Source organism: Rhinatrema bivittatum, chromosome 1 (assembly GCF_901001135.1).
Source record: "Rhinatrema bivittatum chromosome 1, aRhiBiv1.1, whole genome shotgun sequence".
Lineage (NCBI taxonomy): Eukaryota > Metazoa > Chordata > Amphibia > Gymnophiona > Rhinatrematidae > Rhinatrema > Rhinatrema bivittatum.
In genome coordinates this window covers 786955263-786981999 of record NC_042615.1, presented here as the reverse complement: position 1 = coordinate 786981999, position 26737 = coordinate 786955263, and the positions used below count along the sequence as shown (strand labels likewise).

General features: G+C 43.6%; 1 protein-coding gene across 2 annotated transcripts in view; it reads left to right on the top strand.

The window, feature by feature from the left end:
* KATNAL2 (katanin catalytic subunit A1 like 2) overlaps window positions 1-26737 on the top strand; it is a 296579-nt gene that overhangs the window by 131343 nt on the left and 138499 nt on the right. For both annotated transcript variants that reach the window (XM_029580510.1, XM_029580502.1), the window contains exons 7-8: window positions 14575-14673; window positions 25961-26038. In XM_029580510.1, the coding sequence (XP_029436370.1) occupies window positions 14575-14673; window positions 25961-26038 (177 nt within the window). The remainder of the gene's footprint in view (window positions 1-14574; window positions 14674-25960; window positions 26039-26737) is intronic.

Below are 26737 nucleotides of genomic sequence, written 5' to 3'. Positions count from 1 at the left end.
CTTCTCTCTCTAAATGATATAATACTAAGAGGCTTCGACAAAGGTGAAAAATACCTACTCATCCTCCTCGAAGTCTCAGCTGCTTTCGACACAGTTAACCACAATATACTTTTAGAACGATTGACTCAAATCGGCTTAACTGACACCACCCTACAATGGTTCTCCTCCTAACTATCTGACAGAACCTACCAAGTATTAATTAATAACAACCCATCCAAAAAGATTAACCTCAACACTGGAGTTCCCCAAGGATCAGCGTTATCGGCCTCTCTGTGTAACATATACCTTCTTTCCATCTGCCAATTATTAAAAGATAATGGAATCACCCACTTCCTCTACACTGACGACATTCAACTTCTTATTTCCATCCAAAATTCAATCGAAGACACCTACAAGAAAACCTCTGATCTACTTATCTCGATTAAACATCTCCTAAATTCTCTGAAGCTCATAATCAACATCGACAAAACTGAAATAATCCTCATGGACAAAAAACCCAATCCAACTCCGCCACCCCTGCCTTTACTTGACAAACAAATGAACTCTATACTCCCCACCACACACACCAGGAACCTCGGAATTATTATTGATAAAGAGCTTTCATTCAAGAACCCATATTAAACAAAACTGAAGAGGGATATCACAGACTTCTAACCCTAAGACATTTAAAACCGTTTCTAAACCCTTATGATTTCAGAACTGTCTTACAACTACTCATTTTCACTACCTTCGACTACTGCAACTCCCTACTAATTGGAATACCTGATTCAATCCTCAAACCACTCCAGATTCTGCAGAATTCAGCAGCCAGAGTTCTGACAGGAACAAAGAGAAATGAACACATAACACCCATATTGATTTCACTTCATTGGCTCCCAATTAAAGCACGTATTGAACACAAATCAATGTCCATCATACATAAAATTCTAAACAATGAACATCAAGGACTAAATAGCTTAAACATAACCCCCCAGAATCCCTAAAGAAACCTATGTTCAAACAATTCAGGACGCTTAAATATACTTCCCAGCAAAGATGCGCATTTGACAACAACCAGAGAAAGAGCCTTTTCCATTGCCTCCCGAAAATTTGGAACTCCCTACCAAAAGATCTGAGAACCCAACCTAATCTCAAAACTTTCAAAAAAAGACCTAAAAACATGGCTGTTTCGCAAATTCTACATTGACACTCATACTTCTGAACATCCTAATTCCCAATCGAACTTTCATCCAAAAACCTCAAAATAACTTATCTCAAACCAGAACCAAATAAACCCTCCTTCTCCCTCATAATGAGAATTTCTGGACTAGAAATGTTTAACTTCTGTTTAATATGCAACTTGTTATACTTTTGCACAATTGTTAAGAGAGTTACAATTTAAATTTTGTAAACCGTTATGATGGCTTCACCGAATGACAGTTTATAAAACTCAACAAATAAATAAATAAATAAATAAAATAGCACAGCAGTACAAAAAAACACTCCGATCCAAGCTATGGCAATGGGCCCTATCAGGCTGAGCATCCCCAACTACCAAACTCCTCTAAAGGGTTTAAAAAAAATTAAATAGGATGTGGTCTGGTGCCAACCTGTCCCCTACCCCATCCATTCCCTGGTTCCACATCTTTTAGGTTAAAAGACATCTCTTTGGGCCTCCCTCCTCTCCCTCCCAACTTCCCAGTACCTTTAAGTTGCCACCCGACTTCAACTTAAAACAGGCAAACCTGTTTCTTATACTGGCAAATAATATCATTACTGTCCCGACAAACAATTACTTATCTTGAAACACCACTTGGTTTATAGCCCAAACGTATTCTTAGCTGAAGGAACCGCTTTAATTTCTTTGCGGGAGCCGCCAAATTGCCAACGTTGTCAACGTTTCGGAACCTTGCTTCATTACAACAGCGCACATCCTGTACCCTTAAAAAATAGTTTGCCATTTTCGCAATTCTTACGGTATAAACGCAATTGTTCCAACAGTCAGTTCTTCAAATTGCAATCTGACAAATTGGCTGAAGACTTCAAACAACGTGGTTATCCGAAGAAATGTGTCAGCAATGCATTTAAACGGGCACTCTATTATGATAGAGATGCGTTGCTGAACCCGTGTGTGAGACAAGATAGTACTCAGACAGTTACCTGCGTTACTAAATACTCACCTTTGTCACGTAAAATCATCAGGAGTATATGTAATCATTGGCACCTCATCCAAATGGTACCGGGACTTGAAGATTTGGATTTCAGGATGGCGTTCTCTAGGAGCAGAAACCTTAAGGAAATTTTAAGTCCTTCAACTTTACCTCCAGTGAGTCAGGATACCTTTGCAACCATAGACGGTGTTAAACCATGGGGACATTACAGATGTGGCCACTGTAAAATCTGTGATCAGACATTAGAAATAAAATAATTCACATGTCCAACTACAAATTATACATACAAATTACGGTACTTCACCACTTGCCAAAGCACTTACGTGGTGTATATTTTTAAATGTCCATGTAACTAAATCTATGTCGGACAAACTACACGTTCATTGCGTTTACGTTTAAGTGAACACAAAAGTTGTTTAAGAAATAAAAAGGAAACAGCACCAATAGTAGCACATTGTTTATTGGCACAACATCAGTTGAAAGATCTCCATTGGTTTGCTATAGATCATGTCGCCATGGATATCAGAGGTGGTAATTGTGAGAAAATCCTATATAAAAAGAGCATCAATGGATTTTTAAATTGAAGACTGAAGAACCGAATGGTTTGAACAGTAACATTGAATGAAATACCTTAATTAACCTGTGATCACTGTCAGTATATTGAGAGACAATTGGTCATATTCAATATATACAAACTATCATCAGTGCAATAGATTATCAAAATCAATGTTATAGATGCGTAAAAAGTAAAGTTTTTTCAAATTTGTGACGTCAATACGTTGTGACGTCAGAAGGAGTTCTATGATCGGTCCATTTTAAGTAAGTTTGTTATTTAAAAAGAGGCGCCATGTTTAAATGCTTTATATTGACCCGACCATTGAGACGGTAGTGTCCATTAAAAGTGAGTAGTAAAATCTTTTTAAATGTTAGTCTGGCATAAAATATGCTTTACATTACCGATTCAATGTTTTAATGTTTTAGAGCCCGCCATGATGCAGGTTCCGAAACGTTGACAACGTCGGCAATTTGGCGGCTCCTGCAAAGAAATTAAAGCGGTTCCTTCAGCCAAGAATATGTTTGGGCTATAAACCAAGTGGTGTTTCAAGATAAGTAATTGTTTGTCAGGACAGTAATGATATTATTTGCCAGTATAAGAAACAGGTTTGCCTGTTCTAAGTTGAAGTCGGGTGGCACAACATAAAACTGTTACAGTTTACTCTCAATCGCGACCACCAGAAACCTCATCGGTTCCAAGTTCAAGTCTAAATACTTTGAAGTTGCAGTTGAAGTTCAACCACTTTGAAGTTTTAGTGCAACTAACATCTTTTGAGGTTGCACAGTCCCATACAACCAAAATTTTTAAAGAAAAATTAGAAAAATATATGGGAAGATTACAGACCGGTGATTGTACCAACTCGGCTGAAAACCTCTGCTCATCGTCAGAATTTTATGCCGGTGCTGAGGTCTAATCTTCTCTCTCATAAAATTAATTGATAAAATGGAAAAATAATAAAATTGACGAATAAAATATATGGTTAGAAAAAGTTTTAATAATATCAGAATAAAGTAAGATATTTTAATTGCAAATTGCAACTTCGAAATTATAGGACTCATTGTGGTGCCTTCACAAGGAATATTAACTAGTGGATTTTTTGGCTTGTTAAATGTATACTAGTTAAATCCCTTATTTTTTTCGTTGTTTCAAAGTAATAGGGATGGCTCACAAAGCACGAAGGAAGGCGATCTATAATAGCCGTCAGGATGAAAGAAAAGAAATAGATGCCTGTAGTCTTAAAACAATCCTTTATTGCAGTGGAGACACAAGGGTAGCCCGACTCTGGCCGAGTTTCGCCGTTTCAATACCACCTTACAGATTTCCTCAAACTCTTGGACAGAATTATTAGCTCTATCTAAAAGGATCACAAGGAGTGAGCTCCATGGGGCAACCCTTGTAGAATATTGCAAACAAGAAAGAATACCAAGAGGTTTACGCATCCACAAAGAGCCTAAATTGTTCACTGAAGATTCAGTTTTTTTGGAATGATGGAATTCCATACTTAACAAGTGCTCGCCTGACCTAATGGTTTTGATTATCGAGTCTTCCCAGAATTTATGCAATGAATTGCGTAAAGAATTGGATGAAAAATTAATTTCTATCACGACCGAAATAGATCATGACACCTTCGAGCACAATTTTGCTGATTTACAGAAAAATGTGGAAAATTTTAAGAAAGAGCTTAGAGAATATAAAATCTCAAAATTTTCCAGAGATGAGCAAGATTATAAACATGGCAGTATTTACTCTTGGATACATCCAAAACAAAAGAAAAGACCACCAGCTTTCAACAACTCCTCGGAGGGTTCTTCAGAAGAAGAGGAAACATCAGATAGTAATACTGAAAATGCTTTTTTCGACAGAGGCAATTTTCCAACAAGAAAAGGCAGGATCACATGGAAAGATCGCAAGAACACAGATACGCACAATATAATAACTCGCTCACGAGGGTCAGTGAGAGGCAAGAAAAAGCAATAATAAATCTTTCAGATATTACATTAAGCTCTGAAGAAGAAAAAATTTTGAATTTAGGTTTATCCTATGTGCCAACAGAAGGACATGACTCATTCCAATTTCGTGTGGATCTGCAAAAATTTGTTCACAAACTAATGTTAAAGACTTATTTTCAAACTTCTGAATATAACAATGACATTAGTTTAGTTCACAATCCGTCTTCCTGGTTACCGCCAGGACCAATTCATCCTTGTATAGATACCTTTCGTCAACTAGTTTTAAAAGATGTTAAGTCATTGGAAGATAGAAATGACAAATTCTGCAACAATTTAAGCAGAGAAGATCGCAGCATCTTGTTTTCACTATCCAAGAAACAAGATTTAGTCATAAAGGAGGCAGACAAAGGTGGTTCCATTGTTTTAATGAACAGAAAAGATTATATTGCAGAGATCACAAGACAAATTGAAGATCAAACTGCATACATTAAATTGCCAGGTAATCCAACTAAACAACTACAGAAGAAAATACACGAGATCACGATACCGCTAAAGAACTGGATTATTTGACTAATAAAGAGTATAATTTCTTAAATCCAAAACATCCTAGAGTTCCTACCATATATATTCTACCGAAGGTGCACAAAACATTACACAAACCACCTGGCAGACCAATTATCTCTGCGAATGAATCATTGCTCGAACCATTATCAATATTTACAGATTGTTTTCATAGAGAATTTATACCATGGTGCCCCTCTTTCATACGTGATATCACACATTTCTTACAAATGTTGGAACCTTTGCTAGAGGTCATGCATGACAAGTGGTTGGTCACCTTAGATATAAAATCTCTGTACACCTCAATCCCCCAGAATGAAGCATTGGAGATTATCAAGTCATTTTTGGACAAGAGAACACGTCCACATCGAGTATCAACCGAATTTATATTGCAATTGGCAACATTAGCTTTGAAAAAAAAATTTTTTGTTTTTCAAAATCAATTTTATGAGCAAGTCTCAGGGACTGCGATGGGGGCCACTATGGCCCCCTCCATTGCAAATTTATTCATGGCGCAGTTTGAAATCACTTGGGTTGATAACTCCATTTTCATCAAAAAAAAATTTCTACAAACGTTTCATTGATGATATTTTCATCATTTGGTGTGGGAACGAGAAGGAATTATTGTCTTTTGAAAGGTGGATCAATACATGTGATGAAAATATTCAATTTGTCATGCAATACAGTTTTACAGAAATTTCTTTTCTGGATGTCAAGTTACAGAAAACATTTTCAGGAGAAGTATCTACAAGTGTATTTAAAAAAACAGATCGAAATACCATGCTTCATTACAACAGCACACATCCTGTACCCTTAAAAAATAGTTTGCCATTTTCGCAATTCTTACGGTATAAGCGCAAGGAAAGGTGGGCACATGGAACCTGGAAACTGGTTGCAGAGGTGAAGACAAGGGCATCAGGACCAAGACATCAGGAACACAGAACATCTGGAACATCAGGATGTGGAACATCAAGACTTTCAGGAACGGAACCATAGAACAACAGAACATCTGGAACATCTGGTCATGGAACATCAGGATTTTCAGGAACAAAGGCACGGACGAAGACAAAGGAGCTCCAACGAGAAACACAGGACCTTGAAGAAGCGATGGACCTCAGAAGCCTCCTGGACCGATGGACTGGACATCCAGGAGCAGACTGGCTCCTTGCGAAGGCCCTGAGGGACAGACGAAGAGCCCTTTTATAGGGCTGAAGCAGACGAGGATGGATGACATCATCAGCGAGGACCGCGGGGCTTTTTCCGCCGCTGGCCCTTTAAAAGCCAGAGAGAGGCACGCACTCACGCCTATACTGAAGCAGGAAGTGGAGACACATCGGCGGCATCCCTGTCGCATGGGAGGCCCGGAGGACAGCGGCATCAGCGACTACAGCCCTGCCGCGAAGAGGTGAGGCAGGCAGCTGGAGCGGCTCCGTGCCATGAAGATGAGAAGCAGGTTGCAGCGGCGGCTCCGTGCCGCAAAGAAGAGACTCCCAGCGGCTGCGTGAGGACTGCGAGGGTGCCAGGAGCATCGTGGCTCGGCCTACCGCGAGGGACGGCGTCGGCAGCTGCCTAGCTGGCCACGTTCGCAGCAGGTAGGTGAGGGACTGCCCGCGGCTTGCGGGCAGGAGCACAACAATTTCATTACCCATCTTTTTTTCCCAAACCATACAGAAACAGAAGAGAATCTATGCTGCACACCTTAGACTGTAAAAGAGCTTTAGCCTACTATAAACAAAGAAGCCTCACAATTATTCATCTCCTTTAAGCCTAACTCACTAAGGGGTAGATTTTCAAAAACCGCGAATAGGCGTACTTTTGTTGGCGCTCCAGGCGCCAACAAAAGTACGCTGGATTTCAGTAGATACGCGCGTAGCTGCGCGTATCCGCTGAAATCCGGGATCGGCGCGCGCAAGGCTATCGATTTCGTATAGCTGGCGCGCGCCGAGCCGCGCAGCCTACCCCCGTTCCCTCCGAGGCAGCTCCGAAATCGGAGCGGCCTCGGAGGGAACTTTCTTTTGCCCTCCCCTCACCTTCCCCTCCCTTCCCCTACCTAACCCACCCGCCCGGCCCTGTCTAAACCCCCCCCTTACCTTTGTTGGGGGATTTACGCCTCCCGGAGGGAGAAGTAAATCCCCGCACGCCAGCGGGCCGCTAGCGCGCCGGGACACGATCTGGGGGCGGGTCCGGAGGGCACGGCCACGCCCCCGGGCCGTAGCCACGCCCCCAGGCCCGCCCCCGGAACGCTCCCGACACGCCCCGAAAACGCCACGCGGTTCGGGCCCACCCCCCGACACGCCCCCTCCGAAAACCCCGGGACTTACGCGAGTCCCGGGGCTCTGCGCGCACCGGTAGGCCTATGTAAAATAGGCTTACCGGCGCGCAGGGCCCTGCTCGCCTAAATCCGCCCGGATTTGGGCGGATTTAGGCGAGCAGGGCTCTTAATATCCGCCCCTATATGTATAAGGAACTTTGGGGTTAATCAAACTACCTCACACTAAACATTTTTTTCCTTTGGGCTTGGGACTCCCAAATAGCATGGCTAATTCAGCCTGCTTGTACCATATAAATGTATTTAAAAATTGATCAGCAGTGTAGTTAACTAATAATGTTTCAGCTTTTGCCTTTTTTAGTTAGTAAAACCTTTTTGCTTCCCTGTTACTACAATAATGATAGTACATAATCCTACTACCTTGGGAACTCTTGACAGCTTGCATTGTGGTGCACCATGAAAGGTCATCTATTTCTAGATTATAGATTTGCTTTGTGTGTATATGTATAGATTGCAACTTCCTTCAGAAAGGGTGCACTCTGAATCCCACTCATAGTGATCCCTTTTGTGCAATAGCTAATTATCTCTGCAGACAAATAGAAAAATATCACACAAGTGGGTCACATGACTGCTGTATGTGTCAAGCAGTCGTTCTTCCCAATGTTAATTTTCAAACTGTTAAATGATCAGACATGTCATTGGGCTAATGCAATTTTAAAATTTTACCAACCAACAAGAGCTTTGCGTTCCTCTCAATGTGATTTGCTGGAGATTCTTTCCCCAAAAGTGGCACGATTATACACGATCTGTGAGTGTGCCTTTTCTATTGCCGGGCCTATCCTTTGGAACTCCTTCCCGATTGACATGAGACAATGCGATTAGTTAAGCACATTAGGAAACAAGTTACATTTTTTTTATTTTAGTTTATTTTTAAAAGCATGATTTACTTTTAATAACATTGCTTTAGTTTTATACTATTTGTTTTATTATTTTATTTTATTTTATTTATTTATTTATTTATTTATTTGAGGTTTCTTATATACCGATAGACGTTTGCACATCGTATCGGTTTACATACAACTAATAACTTATGGGCAAAGCCCCTTACAAAGAACAGTAGAACAATGTGGAAAACAAATATACAGGAGATATAATTGTAATAAATAGAACTATACAATAAAATACAAGAGATATATATATGTATATGCGAGTAGGGAGTATATGAGTTACTTAGGGAACTATATTCATGAAGATATCTTAAGGAGAACACTTATGCTGGAGGGGTCATGATACTATCAATACAATAACTTTAAAACTATAACACATTGTAGGTAGAAGGTGTAAAAACAGCAGTGAGGAGCTGAGTAATTTAGAGATTCAAATGGAGGGTAGGGGAAAACAAAAAATGGAGATAAGGGGGGTGGAAGAGAGAGAAAGAGGGTGAGGGAGGGCAGAATGGAGGGCTTATAGAGGTAGGAGAGAGGGAGATTCATGAGCTATACGGGGTGTCAATGGAGTTATGAGGGTAGCAGAAAATGCTTAGGGGGTGAGAATCAGATATGAGGGTTAGCTTAACGATATCGAGTTGTAGGATATCGTGTTGAAGGGTCTTCCTCATTGGGGTGGGGGAGCATGTGAGTAGGCCTGTAAGAACAACCATGTTTTTAGGTTTTTTTTTAAGTTAGGGGTTGAGGTCTCAGTGCGTATATCAGGTGGTAGGGAGTTCCATAGGGTAGGGCCAGCAAGGGAGAATGCTCTGTTCATGGTGGAGGTAAGTTTGATCGTTTTGATTGTAGGAGTACGGAGGGTTCCTTATAGGGCGGGGCGGGTGGGTCTGATAGATGTGCGTGGATGTAGAGGGGGGGTGATCCAGTTAAGGTTTTCATTAATCAGACTTTTATGTATCAGGGAGAGGGCTTTGTACAAAATACGTGATTGTTTAGGGAGCCAGTGGAGTTCAATCAGTGTGGGTGTGATGTGGTCCCTTTTTTTGGAATTGGTGAGGATACGTGCAGCGGCATTTTGTAAGAGTTGTAAAGGTTTGGTATATGTTGAAGGGAGTCCAAGGAGGAGGGCGTTACAGTAGTCTATTTTCGAAAAGATAATAGACTGCAGAACTGTGCGAAAATCAGAGAAGTGTAGAAGTGGTCTGAGTTTTTTAATCGTTTGTAGTTTGAAATAGCAGTCTCTGATAATAGCGTTGATAAATGGTTTGAAAGAGAGTTGATTATCAATGATGACACCAAGGTTGCGAGTGTGTGATGAGAATGATGTCGATGCAACAAGCAGCCACCACCAGCAATCCCCCTGATTGCTGGTGGTGGCTGCTTGTTGGAAATGATAAGGAGCTCAGTTTTTTGGGGGTTGAGAGCAAGATGCATGTCTGAGGAGTTGGTTAATGGAGGAAAGGCAGGATTCCCAGTTTTGAAGGGCGGTTTGGAGGGAATCAGAGAAAGGGAAAAGAATTTGCACGTCATCTGCATATATGAAGTGCTTGATACGCAGATTGGTTAGAAGAGTGGTGAGGGGAAGCAAGTAAATGTTAAAGAGGGTAGAGGATAGGGAGGAGCCCTGGGGGACACCTTGAGGGAGATTGATAGGTTCGGATTCAGTGTTATCACAAAGGACAGTGAAAAGGCGGTTTTGTAGGTAAGACTGTAACCAAGATAGCGCGTTTCCAGCAATTCCAATATTACTGAGGATGTTGAGAAGGATAGAGTGATTGACAGTGTCAAACGCTGCTGAGATGTCTAGCATAGCAATCAGATATGAAGAGCCCGAATCAGTTCCTTTGATGAGGGTGTCAGTAAGTGAGAGTAGGAGTGTTTCAGTACTAAGATGCTTCCTGAAACCGTATTGAGTTGAGGGCAAAATGTTGTTTTGTTCAAGGTGGAGAGATAGGCGTGAATTTACGAGTCTTTCCAGGATTTTAGCTAAGAGGGGTAGGTTGGAAACAGGTCTGAAGTTGACAAGGTGGAAGGATCAAGATTAGGTTTTTTGAGTAGCGGTTTAACTACTGCATGTTTGAGAAAATTAGGGACTGTGCCTTGTTCCAAGGAACAGTTGACGATGTTGGATAGCGGTTTAGCAATTACTTTGGGAATTGATAGTATGAGTTTAGAAGGGATAGTTTCCGAGGGATGAGAAGAAGGTTTCATCTTTCTTAAGATGTTCTCTATTTCCAGTGAGGACGAGGAGTCAAAAGAGGAAAGAGTAGCTGTAGAGTTGATGATAGGTAAAGAAATGTTGTTGGTGCTGTGAGAAAATTTTGCAGTGAGAGATGAGATTTTATCTCTAAAGAAATGAGCTAATTCATTGCAACGGTTCTTGGAGGTAGTTGTTGCAGGCTGTGTGTAGGTGGAGTTAGTGAAGTCCGCAACCATTGAGAAAAGGGCCCTGGGATTATATTGTAGGCCGTGAATTTTTTTTGAATAGTATTCACGTTTGGTAAGGAGTATGGATTTTCTATACTTGTGCATGTGCTGGTAGTATGTATTCTTGGAGACAGGGGAGGGGTGTTTACACCAGCACCTTTCAGCAGCTCTCATCTGAGTCTTTAGCTTTCTGAGTTCGGGTGTGAACCAGGGTTTTCTATTTCGACTGGACGGGTTGACAGATTTTGTGGTTACAGGGCAAAGCTTGTTAGCAATGTTGAGGGTAAGGTCGACCCAGGAGGAGAAGGCGTTGTCAGTAGAGGAGAGGTCAATCTGGTTGTCTATGTCAGAGCAGGCTTGAGAGAGGGTATCCACTGTAAAGGATTTGCGAAATTTAAAAGTGATGGGTTGCGCTGGCATGTTAAGGGATGCTTGTGGTAGTGAAAGGGTAGTTTGGATCAAGGAGTGATCAGACCATGGTACTGCCAAACATGATGGTGAATTGATAATATTGATTGTGGAGTTGATGAATATGAGATCAAGGGTGTGTCCAGCTTTGTGGGTAGGGGAGTGGATGATTTGCTTGTATCCCATGGCTTCCATGGAGGAAATGAAAGTTTCACAGGCGGGGGATTGTGGGCAGGCATCTACATGTAGGTTAAAGTCGCCAAGGAGAATCGTGGGTAGGTCAGGGGATAGGGAATTGGCAAAGAATTCAATAAGGGGGGAGGAGTCTTTCTCTAGGAGACCTGGGGGGGTGTAGATGAGACAAATTTGAAACGAATCAGATTTGAAAAAGCCAATTTCGTACTGGGGGGGGAGGTCACATTTCTGGGATATCAGTTTGAGCTCCTTTTTTACAGCCAATAGTAAACCGCCACCTCTTTTCTTTTTGCGTGGAATTGAGAAGAGGTCGTAACTGTTGATAGGGAGCTGGTTGATAAGGGGTGTGTCATGCTGTTTAAACCAGGTTTCAGTTATAGCGCAGATTTCTGGTTTAGCGTCCGTTAGGAAGTCATGTAGGATATGTGTTTTCTTCTGGAGGGATTGGGCATTGAACAATATTAAGGAGATGAGTGAGAGACTGATTGCTTGGGTGCTGGGGAGGATGGGGATAGGAATGATCCTTCTTCTGATGTGTCTGGGCTTGTGTGGTGATATAGGGGAAATACTAGAGTGGTATCCATGCTAAGAGTAGACAGGGTAGTCGCATATAAAGGGAGGCATTTTTTAATGAGAGAAAAACAAATTAGACGAAAGAAAAATTTCACCGTTTACGGTGAGGCAAAAAGGGAGAGGGGACTTGCAGGGTGTTGTTGACTTTAGTCAAATTGCAGGATACGAATTGGGAGGTATAATGGGGTGCTGCTCGGTGTAAGCGAGGGGCGAACCGAAGGGGCGAAACAAAGGGGCAGGCCCCCGGGTCTGCCTTTTAAATTTCAGCGGGGTCTCCCTTTCGATGACGTCGGTCCTGGTCCGGGGACCGGATTGGTCTCTCGGGCTGTCGATCACAGCGATGGGGGAGGGCCCTGAAGGACGGCAGGCTGAAGGTTGAGCCGCGTGGGCAGCGAAGGAGCCCGGATGGAGTAAGTGCAATTTAAAAGGCCTTACCCCGATGGGCTTTAGCGCCGACTGCGCAGGCCTCTGCACTCCTTCCCTGCCGTTCGATGGTTATATACCATCGCAACGGTTTATTATTTTAGGATGAAGATTTCTGTTGTAGATATAATTGTCTTTTTATTTTGTTTCAGCCTTGTTTAATTGTGTTAATGTTTTTATGATTATGTATGGTTTTCTGTTCATTGCCTGGGCCTTTTTGTGTTGGGTGATCCAGAAATTTTAATAAATGTAAATGTAAATAAATGTAAAAACTAATACATCTTTATTGGGTACATGCAAGGATTTCCATGTGCCCATGGCCCTGCCACTGCCTTAGTTTCATTTCATCTGCTGGCGATATTGGACATGTTTTCCCAGCTCCACAGCTGAGGGATTCTGACCCATCCTAGACTTAAGGGCTTTGAGCAAATTTCAATCAGAACCAAGGCTGGGATTTAGAACTGTGAACCTTCAATTGCAACTACCCAAGTAAGTTTTATATTCCCTCCCAAATTTCTTTAGTCCAATAATTGCAGCAACAGGTGGGGGCCATATACCAGGGCTCAGTCCAGACCCCTGCAGTCATGGGCTCTAAATCCAACCACTAGGTGTTGCCATTGTATGAGGGCTATGACTCCCTCCCCCTTTCTAGTCTTTACCAAAAAAAATGTTCTACTCAATTCATGTGGCAGTCACATGACCCACTTGTGTGACTGGTTGATTGGATGTCTTCAGAGAACACATGTTTCAGATGAGGAATTTCACTTTCTCTTCTCCTGGAGACTCTGAATGCTTCCAGGACAATCCCTTCGATCTAGTGAGAAACATTTCCTTTTAGTTCCATCACCTAAAATTGCACATTTGGCTAGTACCAGACATCATACATTTTCTGTTTTGGGCCTGTATGTTGGAACACCTTGCCTGCTGCCATGAGAGAGATTGATGATATGCTGATATTTCGGAAACAGCTTAAGACACTCCTTTTTCAGGAAGCTTTTATTATTTAGACAAATGCAGTTTATTGTTTTTAATTTTGTTTATAATATTATGTTTTTATTGTATTGTTTTTTAGATTACTTTTAATTCCTAGATTGTTTATTTTATGTCTGTACTTCACCTAGCACAGGTGAAGTCATAGGCGAATGATAAATATTTTTATAAATAAATAATATAGGTGGATGATAAATGTATTTATTTATTTTATTTCAAATCTTTTCTATACCGTCGCTAAGTTATATACCATCGCAACGGTTTACATGTAGGCACATATTTAATGTAAGTAAAAGTGTACTATAGTATATTCTAACAGGTGCCGTCAAAGGTTCGGTTACAATATATCATTAGACAAAATAATTTTTAGAGAAGTGGGTCATGACCGAGTGTACTGAAAGTACTTTTACGGGTAAATTTATTATACATAGTGTTATCAATATGCTAGTTGTGATGTGGGGTTCATAGACTACTCTACTGTATTGTCATAAGTACTGTGTGTCGGTGTTTATCTGCTTATTCTTGAATAATTTCTATTCTCCCGTCTCCTTGTAAAATGCCTGTTTAAAAAGCCATGTTTTTAAACTTTTCCTAAATGCCTTGAGATCACTTTGTAATCTGATCTCTGGAGGCATTGTGTTCCAAATTGTGGGTCCTGCTAATGATAAGGCCCTTTCCCTCACTTGGGTTAGTCTTGCTGTTTTAACTGAAGGGATGGTTAGGAGTGCTTTATTTGCTGATCCAAGATTTCTGTGAGGGACGTGTACCCGTAATGCTGTGTTTAGCCAGTCTGATTTCTCATCATGAATTAGTTTATGGATGGTACATAGGGTTTTGTATTTAATTCTGTGTTCAATCGGTAACCAATGTAGTTCCAATGTAGTTCCAATGTAGTTCCACTATTTTAATAAATAAATAGTAAATACATAAATAGCTCCACAGCATCAACAGCCACTACCAGTCTGATGAGCAAAAGCTGGGTCTAAGAAATTGAATCCAAGGCTGCCACTTGGCAAGTGCATACCTTGTTTGCCTGACATTAATAATTGTGTATTTATTGACAATTGAAAGAGCAATATTTTTGTAGCAGAGCCCAATTGTATAACTTAATTTTATTACTTTTCAGGGCCAAATAATAGACTTCCGTGGCATGATCCAGGATGCTATCAAAGGAGCATCTAATGAAATAGCTTTAAACAGCCTCAACTGTAATCCTGATCCTTCTGTAAGTTCAGTACCTTAACCTGTCAAACTATGAGACAAACTCACTTTCTCTGTACGTACCCATATCAGTCCAGACTCCTGGGTTATTCATCCCTGCCAGCAGATGGAGACAGAGAAAGTTTTACTGACACTGCCTCATAAACCCCAGTGTCACCTGCAGTTCCTCAGTATTTCTCTGTCTCCAGCAGATGGCAGAGGGTGAGAAACCTGCAGTTCTACACTTTTTTCTAGGACTGTATTCTTTTAAGCTTTCCTCCCGGGGGTTTCTTTTTTGGTGACCTCATTTTTCCTGGAAGGTCCTACCCCGTCCGATTGAGGCGGATGGGCTGGGGGTTGTTACCCCTTTGTGTGCCTGTCTGTGCGCCGGGGGGGGGGGGGGGTGCACATCTGGTTGTCCAGATCCCTTCCCTCACGAGGCCGCTGTGGCAGCTGCAGGCTCTCAGGGTTTTTTTTGCTTTTGCTTACCCCCTGGTTCTGTGACCACCTGTCTCTTTTTATTGCAGGTTTAGGTCTCAGTTCTTTTGTTTTGGTTTCTCTGTTAAAGTTAAAAAAAAAAAAAAAGTTAAACACAGGTAGCAGCTCAGCGGGTGACTTCCTCCTCCTCCTGTGCCGGTAAGATCTGCTCAATTCGGGGGGAGGGGGGGGGGGGACTGCTTGCTTTCAATTTGTTTTGTTTTGTTTTTTTGTTGTGTGAGCTCAGTCAGTCTCCTCTCGTCAGCACCGTTTCCCCTCCCCCATTATGGCCCATGGTACCGCTTTTAGGGCTTGCGGCTTGGCAAGATCACGGCTCAATCGAGCTGGTCTCTGCGGCGTGTACGGAGGGTGGGGAGGGTTCATCGGGGGTTCCAGGCTAGGTAGGCCCTCGTCGTCCCTGTTTCATTCCAGAGATGGCTTTGATGATTCTGGTCCGGCTCCTAGATTATCAGGGGAGGAGCCTGACCAGGACTCGCCAAAGTGTCTGGTTGATCCGACGGCCAGTGATACGAGTCTAGGGAACGACTTGGGGTGCCTTGCTCCCGGGGCAGAGGACCCGAAGGAGGTCTTTTTGTTTAAAAGGGAGGAATTAGATGTCTTACTCCCACTAGCTTTTCAAGTATTAGGGGCTAAGATGCCCCAGAGTGACATGGATTTAGAAGGAGAGGACCCTGTCCTGGATGGGGTGAGGAGTCTCTCGGTTTCCTTTCTATTTCATAAATCGGTTCGCAAGTTAGTGGATGCAGAATGGGGGATGCCCGATGCTGGTCTTAAGGTTGCTTGGACCATTGGAAAGCTTTATTCCCTTCTAGAGGAGGACTTGGAATCTTTTGCACTCCCTAAGGTTGATGCGGCAGTGTCTGCAGTTACTAAGAGGACCACTATTCTGGTGACGGGTTCCGCGACCCTGAAGGATATGCAAGATCGCAAGTTAGAGGTGCATCTAAAGTGGATTTTTGAGGTCTCAGCTTTAGGGTTGCGTGTGGCGATTTGTTCCAGCTTCATGCAGTGTGTGTGCCTCTACTTTGTGCAGCAGCTGCAGGAGCACCTTCCCAAGGCTGGGGAACACACAGACAGTACCAAGTGCATCGAGGCAGCGGTTGCTTTCAGTGCGGATGCCCTATATGATTTGGTGCGTATCTCCTCTAGAGCTATGGCTTCGGCTGGGTGGCCAGAAGACTACTCTGGCTGTGAAACTGGTCAGCAGACGTCTCCTCAAAGGTGCAGTTAGGTTCCTTGCCTTTCAAAGGTCGCCTTTTGTTTGGTGAAGACCTTGAGCAACTAATTCAATCTCTTGGAGATAAAAGCCACTCCATCTACCTGAGGATATACCTAAAGCCAAAAGATTTTTTCAGGCCAGGTCTCAGTTTCGATCAGACAGGAGATCAAGACCTGTAAGGTCTGCTCCTGGGTCTCAGAGGCAGTTCTCTCTTCGCAGACAGTCTTGGGGGCAGTCCTTTCGAGGAGCCTGTAGGCCTTTTTGAGGAGCTGCAGGAGGCTCTGCTACCAGTGGCAAGTTCTCGCAATGAGGCGAGGCTGGTCCACTCCGTTGTTCCTATTATAGGAGGTCGCTGGAGGCAATTTTATGACGAGTGGGCCAAGATTACACAGGACCAGTGGGTTCTCAGTGTGGTAAAAAAAGGCTACATGTTAGAATTTGCTCGGCCCGTTCGCAGTCTTTTTCTAATTTCTCCCTGTGGGCCTGTAAAGAAGCAGTTGGCGGTCTGGGAGACCTTAGCACATCTCCAGAGCTTCGGAGCAGGAACCTTGTCGGAGGTTTGCAAGGATCGCTATTCCGTCTATTCTGTGATCCCGAAGAAAGAGGGTACGTTCCATCCCATACTCTATTTGAAGAGGGTGAATGCCGCTCTCACGGTTCCCCACTTCCGGATGGAGACCTAGCGTTCGGTGATAGCAGCAGTTCACAAGGGGGAGTTTCTGGCTTCTCTGGATCTCATGGAGGCCTATCTGCATATTCCGATCCATCTGGACTCACAATGTTTTCTTCACTTCAGCGTCCTGGGGCAGCATTTTCAGTTTCGGGCCCTCCCTTTCAGACTGGCCACAGCGCCATGCACCTTCACCAAGGTGATGTGGTGGTAACGGCGGCACTTTGGAAGGAAGGGGTTCTGGTACACCCATATTTAGATGACTGGCTTATCAGGGCAAAATCAGAGGCTTCAGTCGGTCAGCAGAGTACTCGAGGCTCTTCAGTCATTTGACCCTGACCCAGTCCTTGGGCTACTTGGGAGCTTGGTTCGACACTCGGACTGGTAGGGTGTATCTCACGGAGGAAAGGGTGATCAGTCTGCAGAATCGGATTCGCCAGTTGTTGCAGTTGCGTGTCCCCAAAGTGTGGGATAATTTACAAGTTCTAGGCTCCATGATTTCAACCTTGGAATTGGTTCTGTGAGCGTTTTTCCATATGTGGCCGTTGCAAAGGGCACTTTTGGCATGGTGGAAACCGATCTCGGAGGAATTTCACTTGCCTTTGCCTCTCAAGGGCATGGCAGGAGACAGTCTAGCTTGGTAGCTTCACACTCCCAATCTCCTTCGCGGGATGGATTTTGAGGTCCCGGACTGGGTGATAGTTACTACAGATGCCAGTCTATCTGGCTGGGGAGCCGTTTGTCAACATTGTTCAGTTCAGGGTCTCTGGTCTGCAAGAGAATCTGCATGGTCTGTCAACTGTTTGGATACTAGGGTGGTCCGTGTAGCCTTGAGGAATTTCTTGCCGGTAGTGAGAGGACGTTCAGTGAGGATTCTTTCCGACAACGCGACAACAGTGGCATATATCAATTGGTAGGGTGGCACCAAGAGTCAGGCAGTAGCCCGAGAGGTGCGGGACTCAATGCGTTGGGCAGAGTCCTACCTTGAGGGGAAAGCTGCGTTTCACATAGCCGGGGTCAAAAATGTTCAAGTGGATTTCCTAAGTCGGACTCGGTTAGATCCAGGCGAGTGGGAATTGTTGGAAGCGGTGATGCGGCTCATCAGGCGATGTTGGGGGTCCCCTCATGTGGATTTAATGGCGACTCGTCAAAATGCCAAAGTGTTTCGATTCTTCAGTCGATGACAACAGCACAGGCCCGAAGGCGTCGACACTCTGGTTCTGCCTTGGCCTTAAGGAGTGTTCCCCCCTTGGCTGTTAGTGGGCAAGGTTTTGTGTCGCATAGAGAAACATCACAGAGAAGTGATATTGGTCATTCCGGAGTGGCCGCGGCGTCCTTGGTTCGTGGATTTCATCAACTTGGTGGTGGATGGCCCGATTCATTTCAGACATCTGAAGAGCCCTATGTCTGCGGCTCCGTGCTATGCGTCGACATCTTCGGCGCCGTGCTATGCGTCGATATCTTCGGGCGCCGTAATGTGCTCTGATGTTCTCGGCGCCGGTCCCTTCGAGGCTGTCGGCTGCGCCGGAGTTTTCGGCGCCGCGTCACGTGGCCGGATTTTCGGCTCCACGGTTCATTCCCAAGATGGCGTCGTATCTCATGTCCATCTTGCATGGTCATGCGGCGCCGGTTTTTTCACCGAGGCCGATCAGTCTCGATCGGATGGATCAGATCCCTGATCCAACGGCCTCGCTTGTTTTGTTACCTCTTTTCCTCCAGGCCTGGAGGGACGAGGATCCCACGATGCCGCTCTCCTGCGAAGGGGAGCGGATCTTTTCACCGGTCCCGGCGAGGAATGAGCCTCCGATGGCCCGAGAGGCTGAGAAGTTCCTTCATTTTGTAGGCCCTCTGTCTCTGGGCCCAAGGGGACATGCAAGCGCAAAACTCGCATTCTCCTGCGTTGTGGTTGGCACCGAGGCAACGGTAACATCGGTCATGGCCATCCGTGACTGACATTACCTTGCTGCAGCGACACCATTTGAATCCCGATTTTGACATCCTGAGAAGGTTAGCTCCACGTGCGATCCCACGCGCGGAAAGAAATAGACTGAGGAGAATCTGTTACTTTCCTGCGTGGGAACACACGCGCAGCCGCAGAGACTAAAAACCAAACCTCTGCTTAATAAGCCCTGCCTCCCGGACCTGATTGGCAGATCCCTATATCTGATCCACGAGAGCATGGCTAATTCATTCTGCTATCTAAGGAAACACCGTTTACGGTAAGCAAACTTGCTTTTACAACAGTTACATTCATACTGTAGTTCAAGACTGTTGTGACCGTCACTTCCCGACGGCTTCACTCCGCCTACCTTTCCCTTTTTGCGGCTCCTCCTGCTCTTCATGGACGCCTGGCTGCCATGGCATCCACCTGCTGTCCTCTCCGGCGTTCCCGGACTGGCTTGGGTGCTGCCTCCCGCCATGTTCTACAGGTTCCTTAGGGCACGTGCGCCACACAGCCCTCATTTTTATTTCCTCATTGCCGCGTTCCTCAGGGGCGTCCCCCTGTGATGACGTCACGCTGCCCGGATATTTAAGCCTACAGTTATTGCTAGCCGTTGAGTTAGCAAGGGTGATTCTTACGGATGGGATTCGCTCTCCGTACCCAGCTACTCTGCCTTTCCAACTTCCATTGGACTCTTTCTGCTAATGGGGTACCCGCTCCTCGGGGGCCTCTTTTGCTTCTTTCAGGTCGTTATCAGGTAACTGGTACTCGCTCCTCAAGGGCCCATGTTCCCTGACCCGCTGCCTGCACCTATCTCCTCTTCTACTTGGAAGAATTTGCTACAGACACCATGAGTGAGTACTACTATCATCTACTCCTCAGAGCTGTCTCCCTGGAACCAGGTACTCGCTTCTCGAGGGCTTGCCTCTGTTCCAGCACCAGTGCCATCTCCTACATGGAACCGCTGTGTGAGTACTTTGCCAATGAGTCTCTCTGCTCCCAGGGATCTGGTACTCGCTCCTCGAGGGCCAGCTCTCCCTATCTCGGGACTTCTCCATACTTGGGACTTTGTGAATGTTCTATTGTATTCATTTTCTCAGTTCTCTCCACTGCAGCACTGCTACCAGAGGAACCGCTGTTCCAACGCCCTGGGGAATACTAGCCCAGCCAGGCTACATCTTCTACTCACTACTGCCACCTCTGGTGGCTTCTCAAACTGTCTAAATAAAGAACTATCTGTGTTTGTGTGTCCAGAGCTGAGCCTGACCTGTGGCCCCTCATGGGACTTCCCCCCGTGGGCGTGGTCAGCTGCCACAGTGTCCAAGGGTCCACACAAACCTCACTAATTATAACAAAGACCTTAGGTATATCTCTAAATCTACACTGATGTTCTGGAACATGTTGGCTAAGGTCTAGGGCATTAGGCTGGAGGTACAGTGGATCTATTTCAACAATGTTCACATAAGTTATCTTAAGATACTTGTAATCTCTCATTACTTATCATTATCCTTATCTCAGTTATTGTAGTCTCTGCATGCAATTGTTTTTAAGTTAGGTTAAATGCATTCTTGAATAACCAAGTTTTCAGTTTGCTTTTGAATCTTTTTCTTTCTGGTATCAAGCGATTCTGCAGGTAATGGGCAATTCTTTGCAAAGGGTCAAATTTTGCAGTCCTTGCTATGGCTCGTGAAAAATGGGAGTCTAGGGGCCATGGTGATAAATAACTATGATTACCCGTGCAGGTTATCCCAGTTTTTTTAGAAACTTGATACAGCTGCACTACCACCACCCTGTCCATTGGCTTGTATTCTCCCCTCTTTGATTCTTTAAAGTTTCATATGACTTGGCAAGAAATAGAATCAGTGTAGTACTGGAGGGGTTCAAGAATTTATGGGAGGGATTTAGGCACCTGGCAAAGACCATAGCCTTTCTTCTCCTTTACCATGAACAGGTAATACCTCAGAAAAATGCTCTGTCATCACTAACTTCAGTTCTTTTATCAAAACCTGTTGTAAGGTTTTAGGTATATTGAAGGCTGGGGCCATATTTGGAATAACAAGAGGGCTGTACTGTGGAGATGGCTTACATCTGTCTGAGGGAGGGAAAAAGATTGTAGGGAAGAATTCACTTTATATATATATATATATAAGTTGATTGTTTCATTGAAACTAATTGATTTTGGCTGTCGGCCCTAATGAGCGAATGAAACTAGTGAGGAAAGGCACAATATGAAGGATCATACAAGGCTATTTTTAACTAACAGGCTGAATAAGGGGAGCAGGTATGAGATTGTACAGGTGTTTTGGATATTTGTGATCTAAAAAAAAAATCCAGAAATAGGTTGCCAGAAATTCAATCTGCAAATCATAAAATGGATTGAATAATGTGCATATTTCACTCATATATTAAGGAAAAGACCTTTTCTGGGTAATCGTATGGAATTTCAGCAAGTAGACACCCCTCCCCCCAGCCATTCTAAAGCAGCTGTCAATAAAGACTGAGCAGCTGTCTGTGTGCTAGGAAGGACTGGGGTAAGGGTGAGAGTTAGAGATAAGTTGGAAAGTAAAGAAAGGGCAAAAACTGACAGTGAGAAAAAGCAGAGAAGGGTAAAGTTCACCAGTAATGACAGGGTAATGGTAAATCTCTCTACTATTTGAGGACAACAATCCAACTGTGGTAACTTGGTGATAGCAGCTTGGGAAACAGCCAGAAGGAATAAGGAGGCAGACTCTGGCTGTTTCCTTTATGTGCAATTTATTTTCAGTGAAAGAAAAGTCAAACAAACAAATGCAGCTCACCTTAAGTTCAGGTAGTACACAGACGTCAAACAGCAGGTCTTTGCATAGACTGGGTTCCTCTCTACCTCCTTGGGGCCTCTCTAACCCTTCTAGGCCCTGCATTCTTGTACATTGGTGAGGGGCTCCTCCCTTCAATCAGGATTCCTTGCAGGTCTGGATCTTAAGGAAGGCCAGGCGAGACAGTTGTGCCCGGTCTTTTAAGGTGATCTGAGGGAGTTTCCTATAGTTCAGGTAGTACACAGACATCAAACAGCAGGTCTTTGCATAGACTGGGTTCCTCTCTACCTCCTTGGGGCCTCTCTAACCCTTCTAGGCCCTGCATTCTTGTACATTGGTGAGGGGCTCCTCCCTTCAGTCAGGATTCCTTGCGGGTCTGGATCTTAAGGAAGGCCAGGCGAGACAGTTGTACCCGGTCCTTTAAGGTGATCTGAGGGAGTTTCCTATAGTTCAGGTAGTACACAGACATCAAACAGCAGGTCTTTGCATAGACTGGGTTCCTCTCTACCTCCTTGGGGCCTCTCTAACCCTTCTATGCCCTGCATTCTTGTACATTGGTGAGGGGCTCCTCTCTTCAATCAGGATTCCTTGCGGGTCTGGATCTTAAGGAAGGCCAGGCGAGACAGTTATGCCTGGTCCTTTAAGATGATCTGAGGAAGTTTCCTATAGACTCTCTCACCTTTAGTAAATATCTAAGGCAGGGTGTTTGATTTAGCCGCATAACTTGTGCAGCTAACTCTGGTCTGCCCCAAAGCACCTTCCACCTGCTATCAGAAAGCCTGTGAATTATACAGCTAAATTCTAGCCACATAACTCCTTTTGTGGCTAGAATTTAGTTGCATACGACTCTCAATAGAGCCAGGTAGCCATTTAGACGATAACTTTTCAGTCTCCATCTACATGGCTACTGAATATTGGCCTCAAAATTGTTAAATAAACAAACAAATAAACAAATAAATAAACAAACAAACAAACAAATAAATAAAATAGCTGGAAAGCCTAAACTAAGAACATTTGGCTGGAAAGCCTAAACTAAACTAAGAACATTTGTGCTTATAGCACAAATGTTCTTAGGAAGGAGGAACCATTGTGGGTTATTTTAGACAGGAGTGATGGCATTCTCATTTACACCAGGGTAATCTACAGATCCCTTACACAGGTGGAAGAACTAGACAGAGATCTGGTCGAGGGCATCCCAAAGGTGAGAATGAAAGGAGACATTGTGTTGGAGACGAGATTTGAACCAGTCGGATGTGAATTGGAGTATCCCGTCTGGAGAAATGGTCAGAAGTAGAGAGATCCTGGATTCCCTTCAAAGCGCTCTCCTCAGACAAATGGTAATAGATACCACAAGGAAAGGACTGATATTGGATTTGATTCTTATAAATGGGAAACTGTTTCTAATGTCTGGGTTGGTGCCCATTTAAACACCAGTGATCTTCATCTGGTATGATTTGATTGATATTCTTATAGTTTATCCTGGACAAGCCCATCCATTTTTTAACTGCTGGATAAAACAGTTAGCTCTGGTGATCTGAGAGAATGTGAGTAATGGTAGCACTTCAGAAATGTCTTTTGGGCCAGACCGGTGGCTCAGTGGTAGAGCTGTATACTGCCTTGTGGAAGACCTGGGTTCAGTTCCTGGCTCAGGTCTTCTATTCCCCTGGTCAGCCGGGACTGGGGCTGCTGCAGAGGCAGTATGCACTGCAGCTGGGAGGAGGTGTCCCAGTTATCACACAGTGATGTCACCTAATGCCTGGATTTAGGATCGATGATTGCAAGCCTCCGGAAAGAGACTTGGTGCATGGCTCCGTGATGAGGACTATCATGATGACTGGGCTTGGCGAGTTGGAAGAAGATATTAAAAAGGGGAAAAATTCTTGCATCAGAGTTTTTGCTAAGCTGTGAGCGTAAGCACCTGTGCACAGTTGTTCATGCTTAAGTACACAAACTTTTCCTGGTAGCGTGCAACTACCCTTCCGCCTGTGGCAGCAGAAGAGGGCCAGTGCCACCTGCCCTCCGGCCCATTGCAGAGGAAAAGCCTAGCAAGCCGTCAGCACCTCTCCTCCTGCTTTCTGAAGAAAAGGTCCAGCAGGCCACTGGCACTATCCTTTCCACCCACCGCCGAAGAAGAGTCCCAGTGAGGCTGGCACACTTCACCCACCAGTTGCTAAATACAAAGGCCCAGTGGGGCCTAGCACATTCCCTCCTGTCTGCAGCAGAAGAAGAGGCCTGGTGTGAGGGCGTTAGTGAGAAGGTGAACCTGTGTGTGTGTGTAAGAGAGAGAGTGTGTGCATGAGAGTGAACATGTATGAGTATGCCTCAGAGAATGAATATGTGTGTGTATATGAGAGAGAGAGAAGATAAAGTTTGTTGTCCTCCTCCACCTCTACTAAACCCGCGTAATCTCAAGGTGATTGGAATTCAAACGTACCCAGGTATAAATGGCAGAGGATTTTTTTTATCCCTGTTAGTTTTAATTACTAGATATTATTTGAAGTGTGCTATTTTGAAATATTTTTTTATGTTTGGTAAATTTTAAAACATTTCAATATGTTTTAATTATTGGATGTTATTCTGTTTGTCAGCTGTTGAACCTCAGCCTTAGCTTGGGGTACTGGAGTGGGGAAAAGTGTGTGCACTGTGCAGTGCTCCTGAACTTGGGTCCTGGGAGGAGGGGAGAGGGTTTGGTGGGGAGAAGGAGTGTGTGCAGTGCTCCTGGGCTTGGGCCTGGGGGGGCAGGAGAGGGGGCATTGCAGGGAGAAGGCCAAGATGCTGAAAGTCCTTTGGTGGCACTAATAGAATTGCATGCTTGCGCTGGACACTGTGAGGCTGAAGTAACAAAGTCAGATCCCTCTCCAACTTGCGGGCAGTGCAGCTGCCATAGTCGGTAGGTGGGAGGCTGGATTGCAACTGCTATTGTGAGAGCCTGAGTGTGCATGAGAGAACATATGTGCATGTGAAAGAGAAAGGGAGCATGTTAATTTGTGGATGAAAGAAAGAGAGCGAGAGGATAATGTTTGTGCACAACATCCCTCCTTCCTCTCTGCCTGTTATGGAGAGCAGTTGATTATTTTTAAAATCCTTATTAGTTTTATTTATTGGGTGTTATTTAATGTGTTTTGAAATATTTTGTATGAGTTTTTAATTATTGGATATTATTCTGTTTGTCAGCTGTTTTGAATTATTCTTTTTATTGGAATGGCTTTACTTTATTTTTCTTGATTTTTTGCTTTATGAGGAATGATAATGTGTCTGTTTTTTCATTGTTGCACTGCATACAGAATTTATCTGCATGTTTCTATTTATATTTTTTGGTCTCTTTATTCGGTATATGGTGAGAATCTGTCTATGTTCGGCATATATGACTGAGGTGAGGAATTCTGCTAGTGTGTAGTTTCTTTGTAGGAATTTAGAGCAGCCTGGCTTGTTCTGTTTTCCTAATAGGGGATATATTGATGTTTTAGGGTCTGGTTTAATAGTTGCAGTGTTACCTTTTTATAGGTAGGGTTGTTGCTGTTTGAGTGCTGGCAGTTAGTGCTGTTTTGATATAGAAAGTTTATTCTGTTATAAATCTGATTTCTCATGACTTTCTGCATGAAATTTCAGTTGATTGCATATAAATTGATACACATTTTGCATCAAAGAAAGTAGTGCTCACAGAGTAACATAACCAAAAATTTTACTTACAGCAACTCAATCCTTAGAAGGAACACTGGCTTGCATAGCTGCAAATGTAGGTCATGGGACCGGATCCCAACCCTGATGCTGACTGAGTTGGAATCCTAAAAATGCATGAATAAATTATCAGGTCCAAAATAAATAAACAAGTATTTTTCTGTCACACAGAATAGCTTATGGGAATCTCTGTCTTCTCTGCTGATAAAAGAAAGAAACTTGGAAACCAAGAATAATATGTGATGATTTGCAGAGCTAGAAGTAAAAGTTAAGAAATTTTCCATTCAGATCCTCAGTATTATATACAGATTTCAGGCATTTTAATCTGAAAAATGTGCCAATTTGTGACATTCGAGCACTGGAGTTACCTACCACTACTGTAGGCTTTATAATTGAAAAAGTTGAAAATGAATGTAGATACTGAATTAATCATTGTAATAACACTTTGCCAGATGAATATAAAAGAATTTGTAATGCATGCTTGCTAATGAGTTGTTGTTTTTTTTACAGGAACGATTGCTAAAACCGCTGAGTTCTTTTATCGGCATGAACAGCGAAATGAGAGAACTTGCAGCAGTAATAAGCAGGGTAAGATCTTTGCTACTTTTAAAATATGACTGAATCAGTTTGCTGACCATGCCATTTGCGGCTTCCTGTGGCATGGACTAATCTGATCTTTGAAAACTTAATGACAAACTGTGGTTATTAAAGTTCTCTATCCTTCTTAGAGGCTCGCAAACAAGACCTAGTTAAATCATCTGTTAGAGGGAGGTGACTGTGTATTGAAATTTGCAAATTGTATATCTGTGACATTGAAGTTGTTGTCCTAGATAGCTATTATTATTATTATATACTAGTTCAAGGGAATTAGAATCTTGGAAAGGTGTGTATGTGAAGTAGTGGGCTTTTTGCCAGTAGTAATGGCGAAAATCTTCCCTAGACTTCTTTACCTGTTTACCAAGCATCTCTGTGGACAAGCAGGACAAAATGCAGTGTCACAAGCAGCAAGATGCATCTGTTCTCTCACAGCTGACCCAAGTTTTTTTTTTGCAATATTTTTACTACATTATTCCCTCAGATTTTGTATCTTTTCTTCTTCTTTTCTTTTTCATGTTGTGTCTCCTGAGCCTCTTGAAAAAATGTTTAGGTAGTTTGTCATTTTGGGGAAACTGCTGGTCAAGCAACCACAGATCGCTACAATATTCCAAACTGCAAGGCTTGTGCCAAGATGTCACCAAGAACCATCAGGTATAGGCAGTTGAAATTATTTTCTGAGGCCTCTTCCCC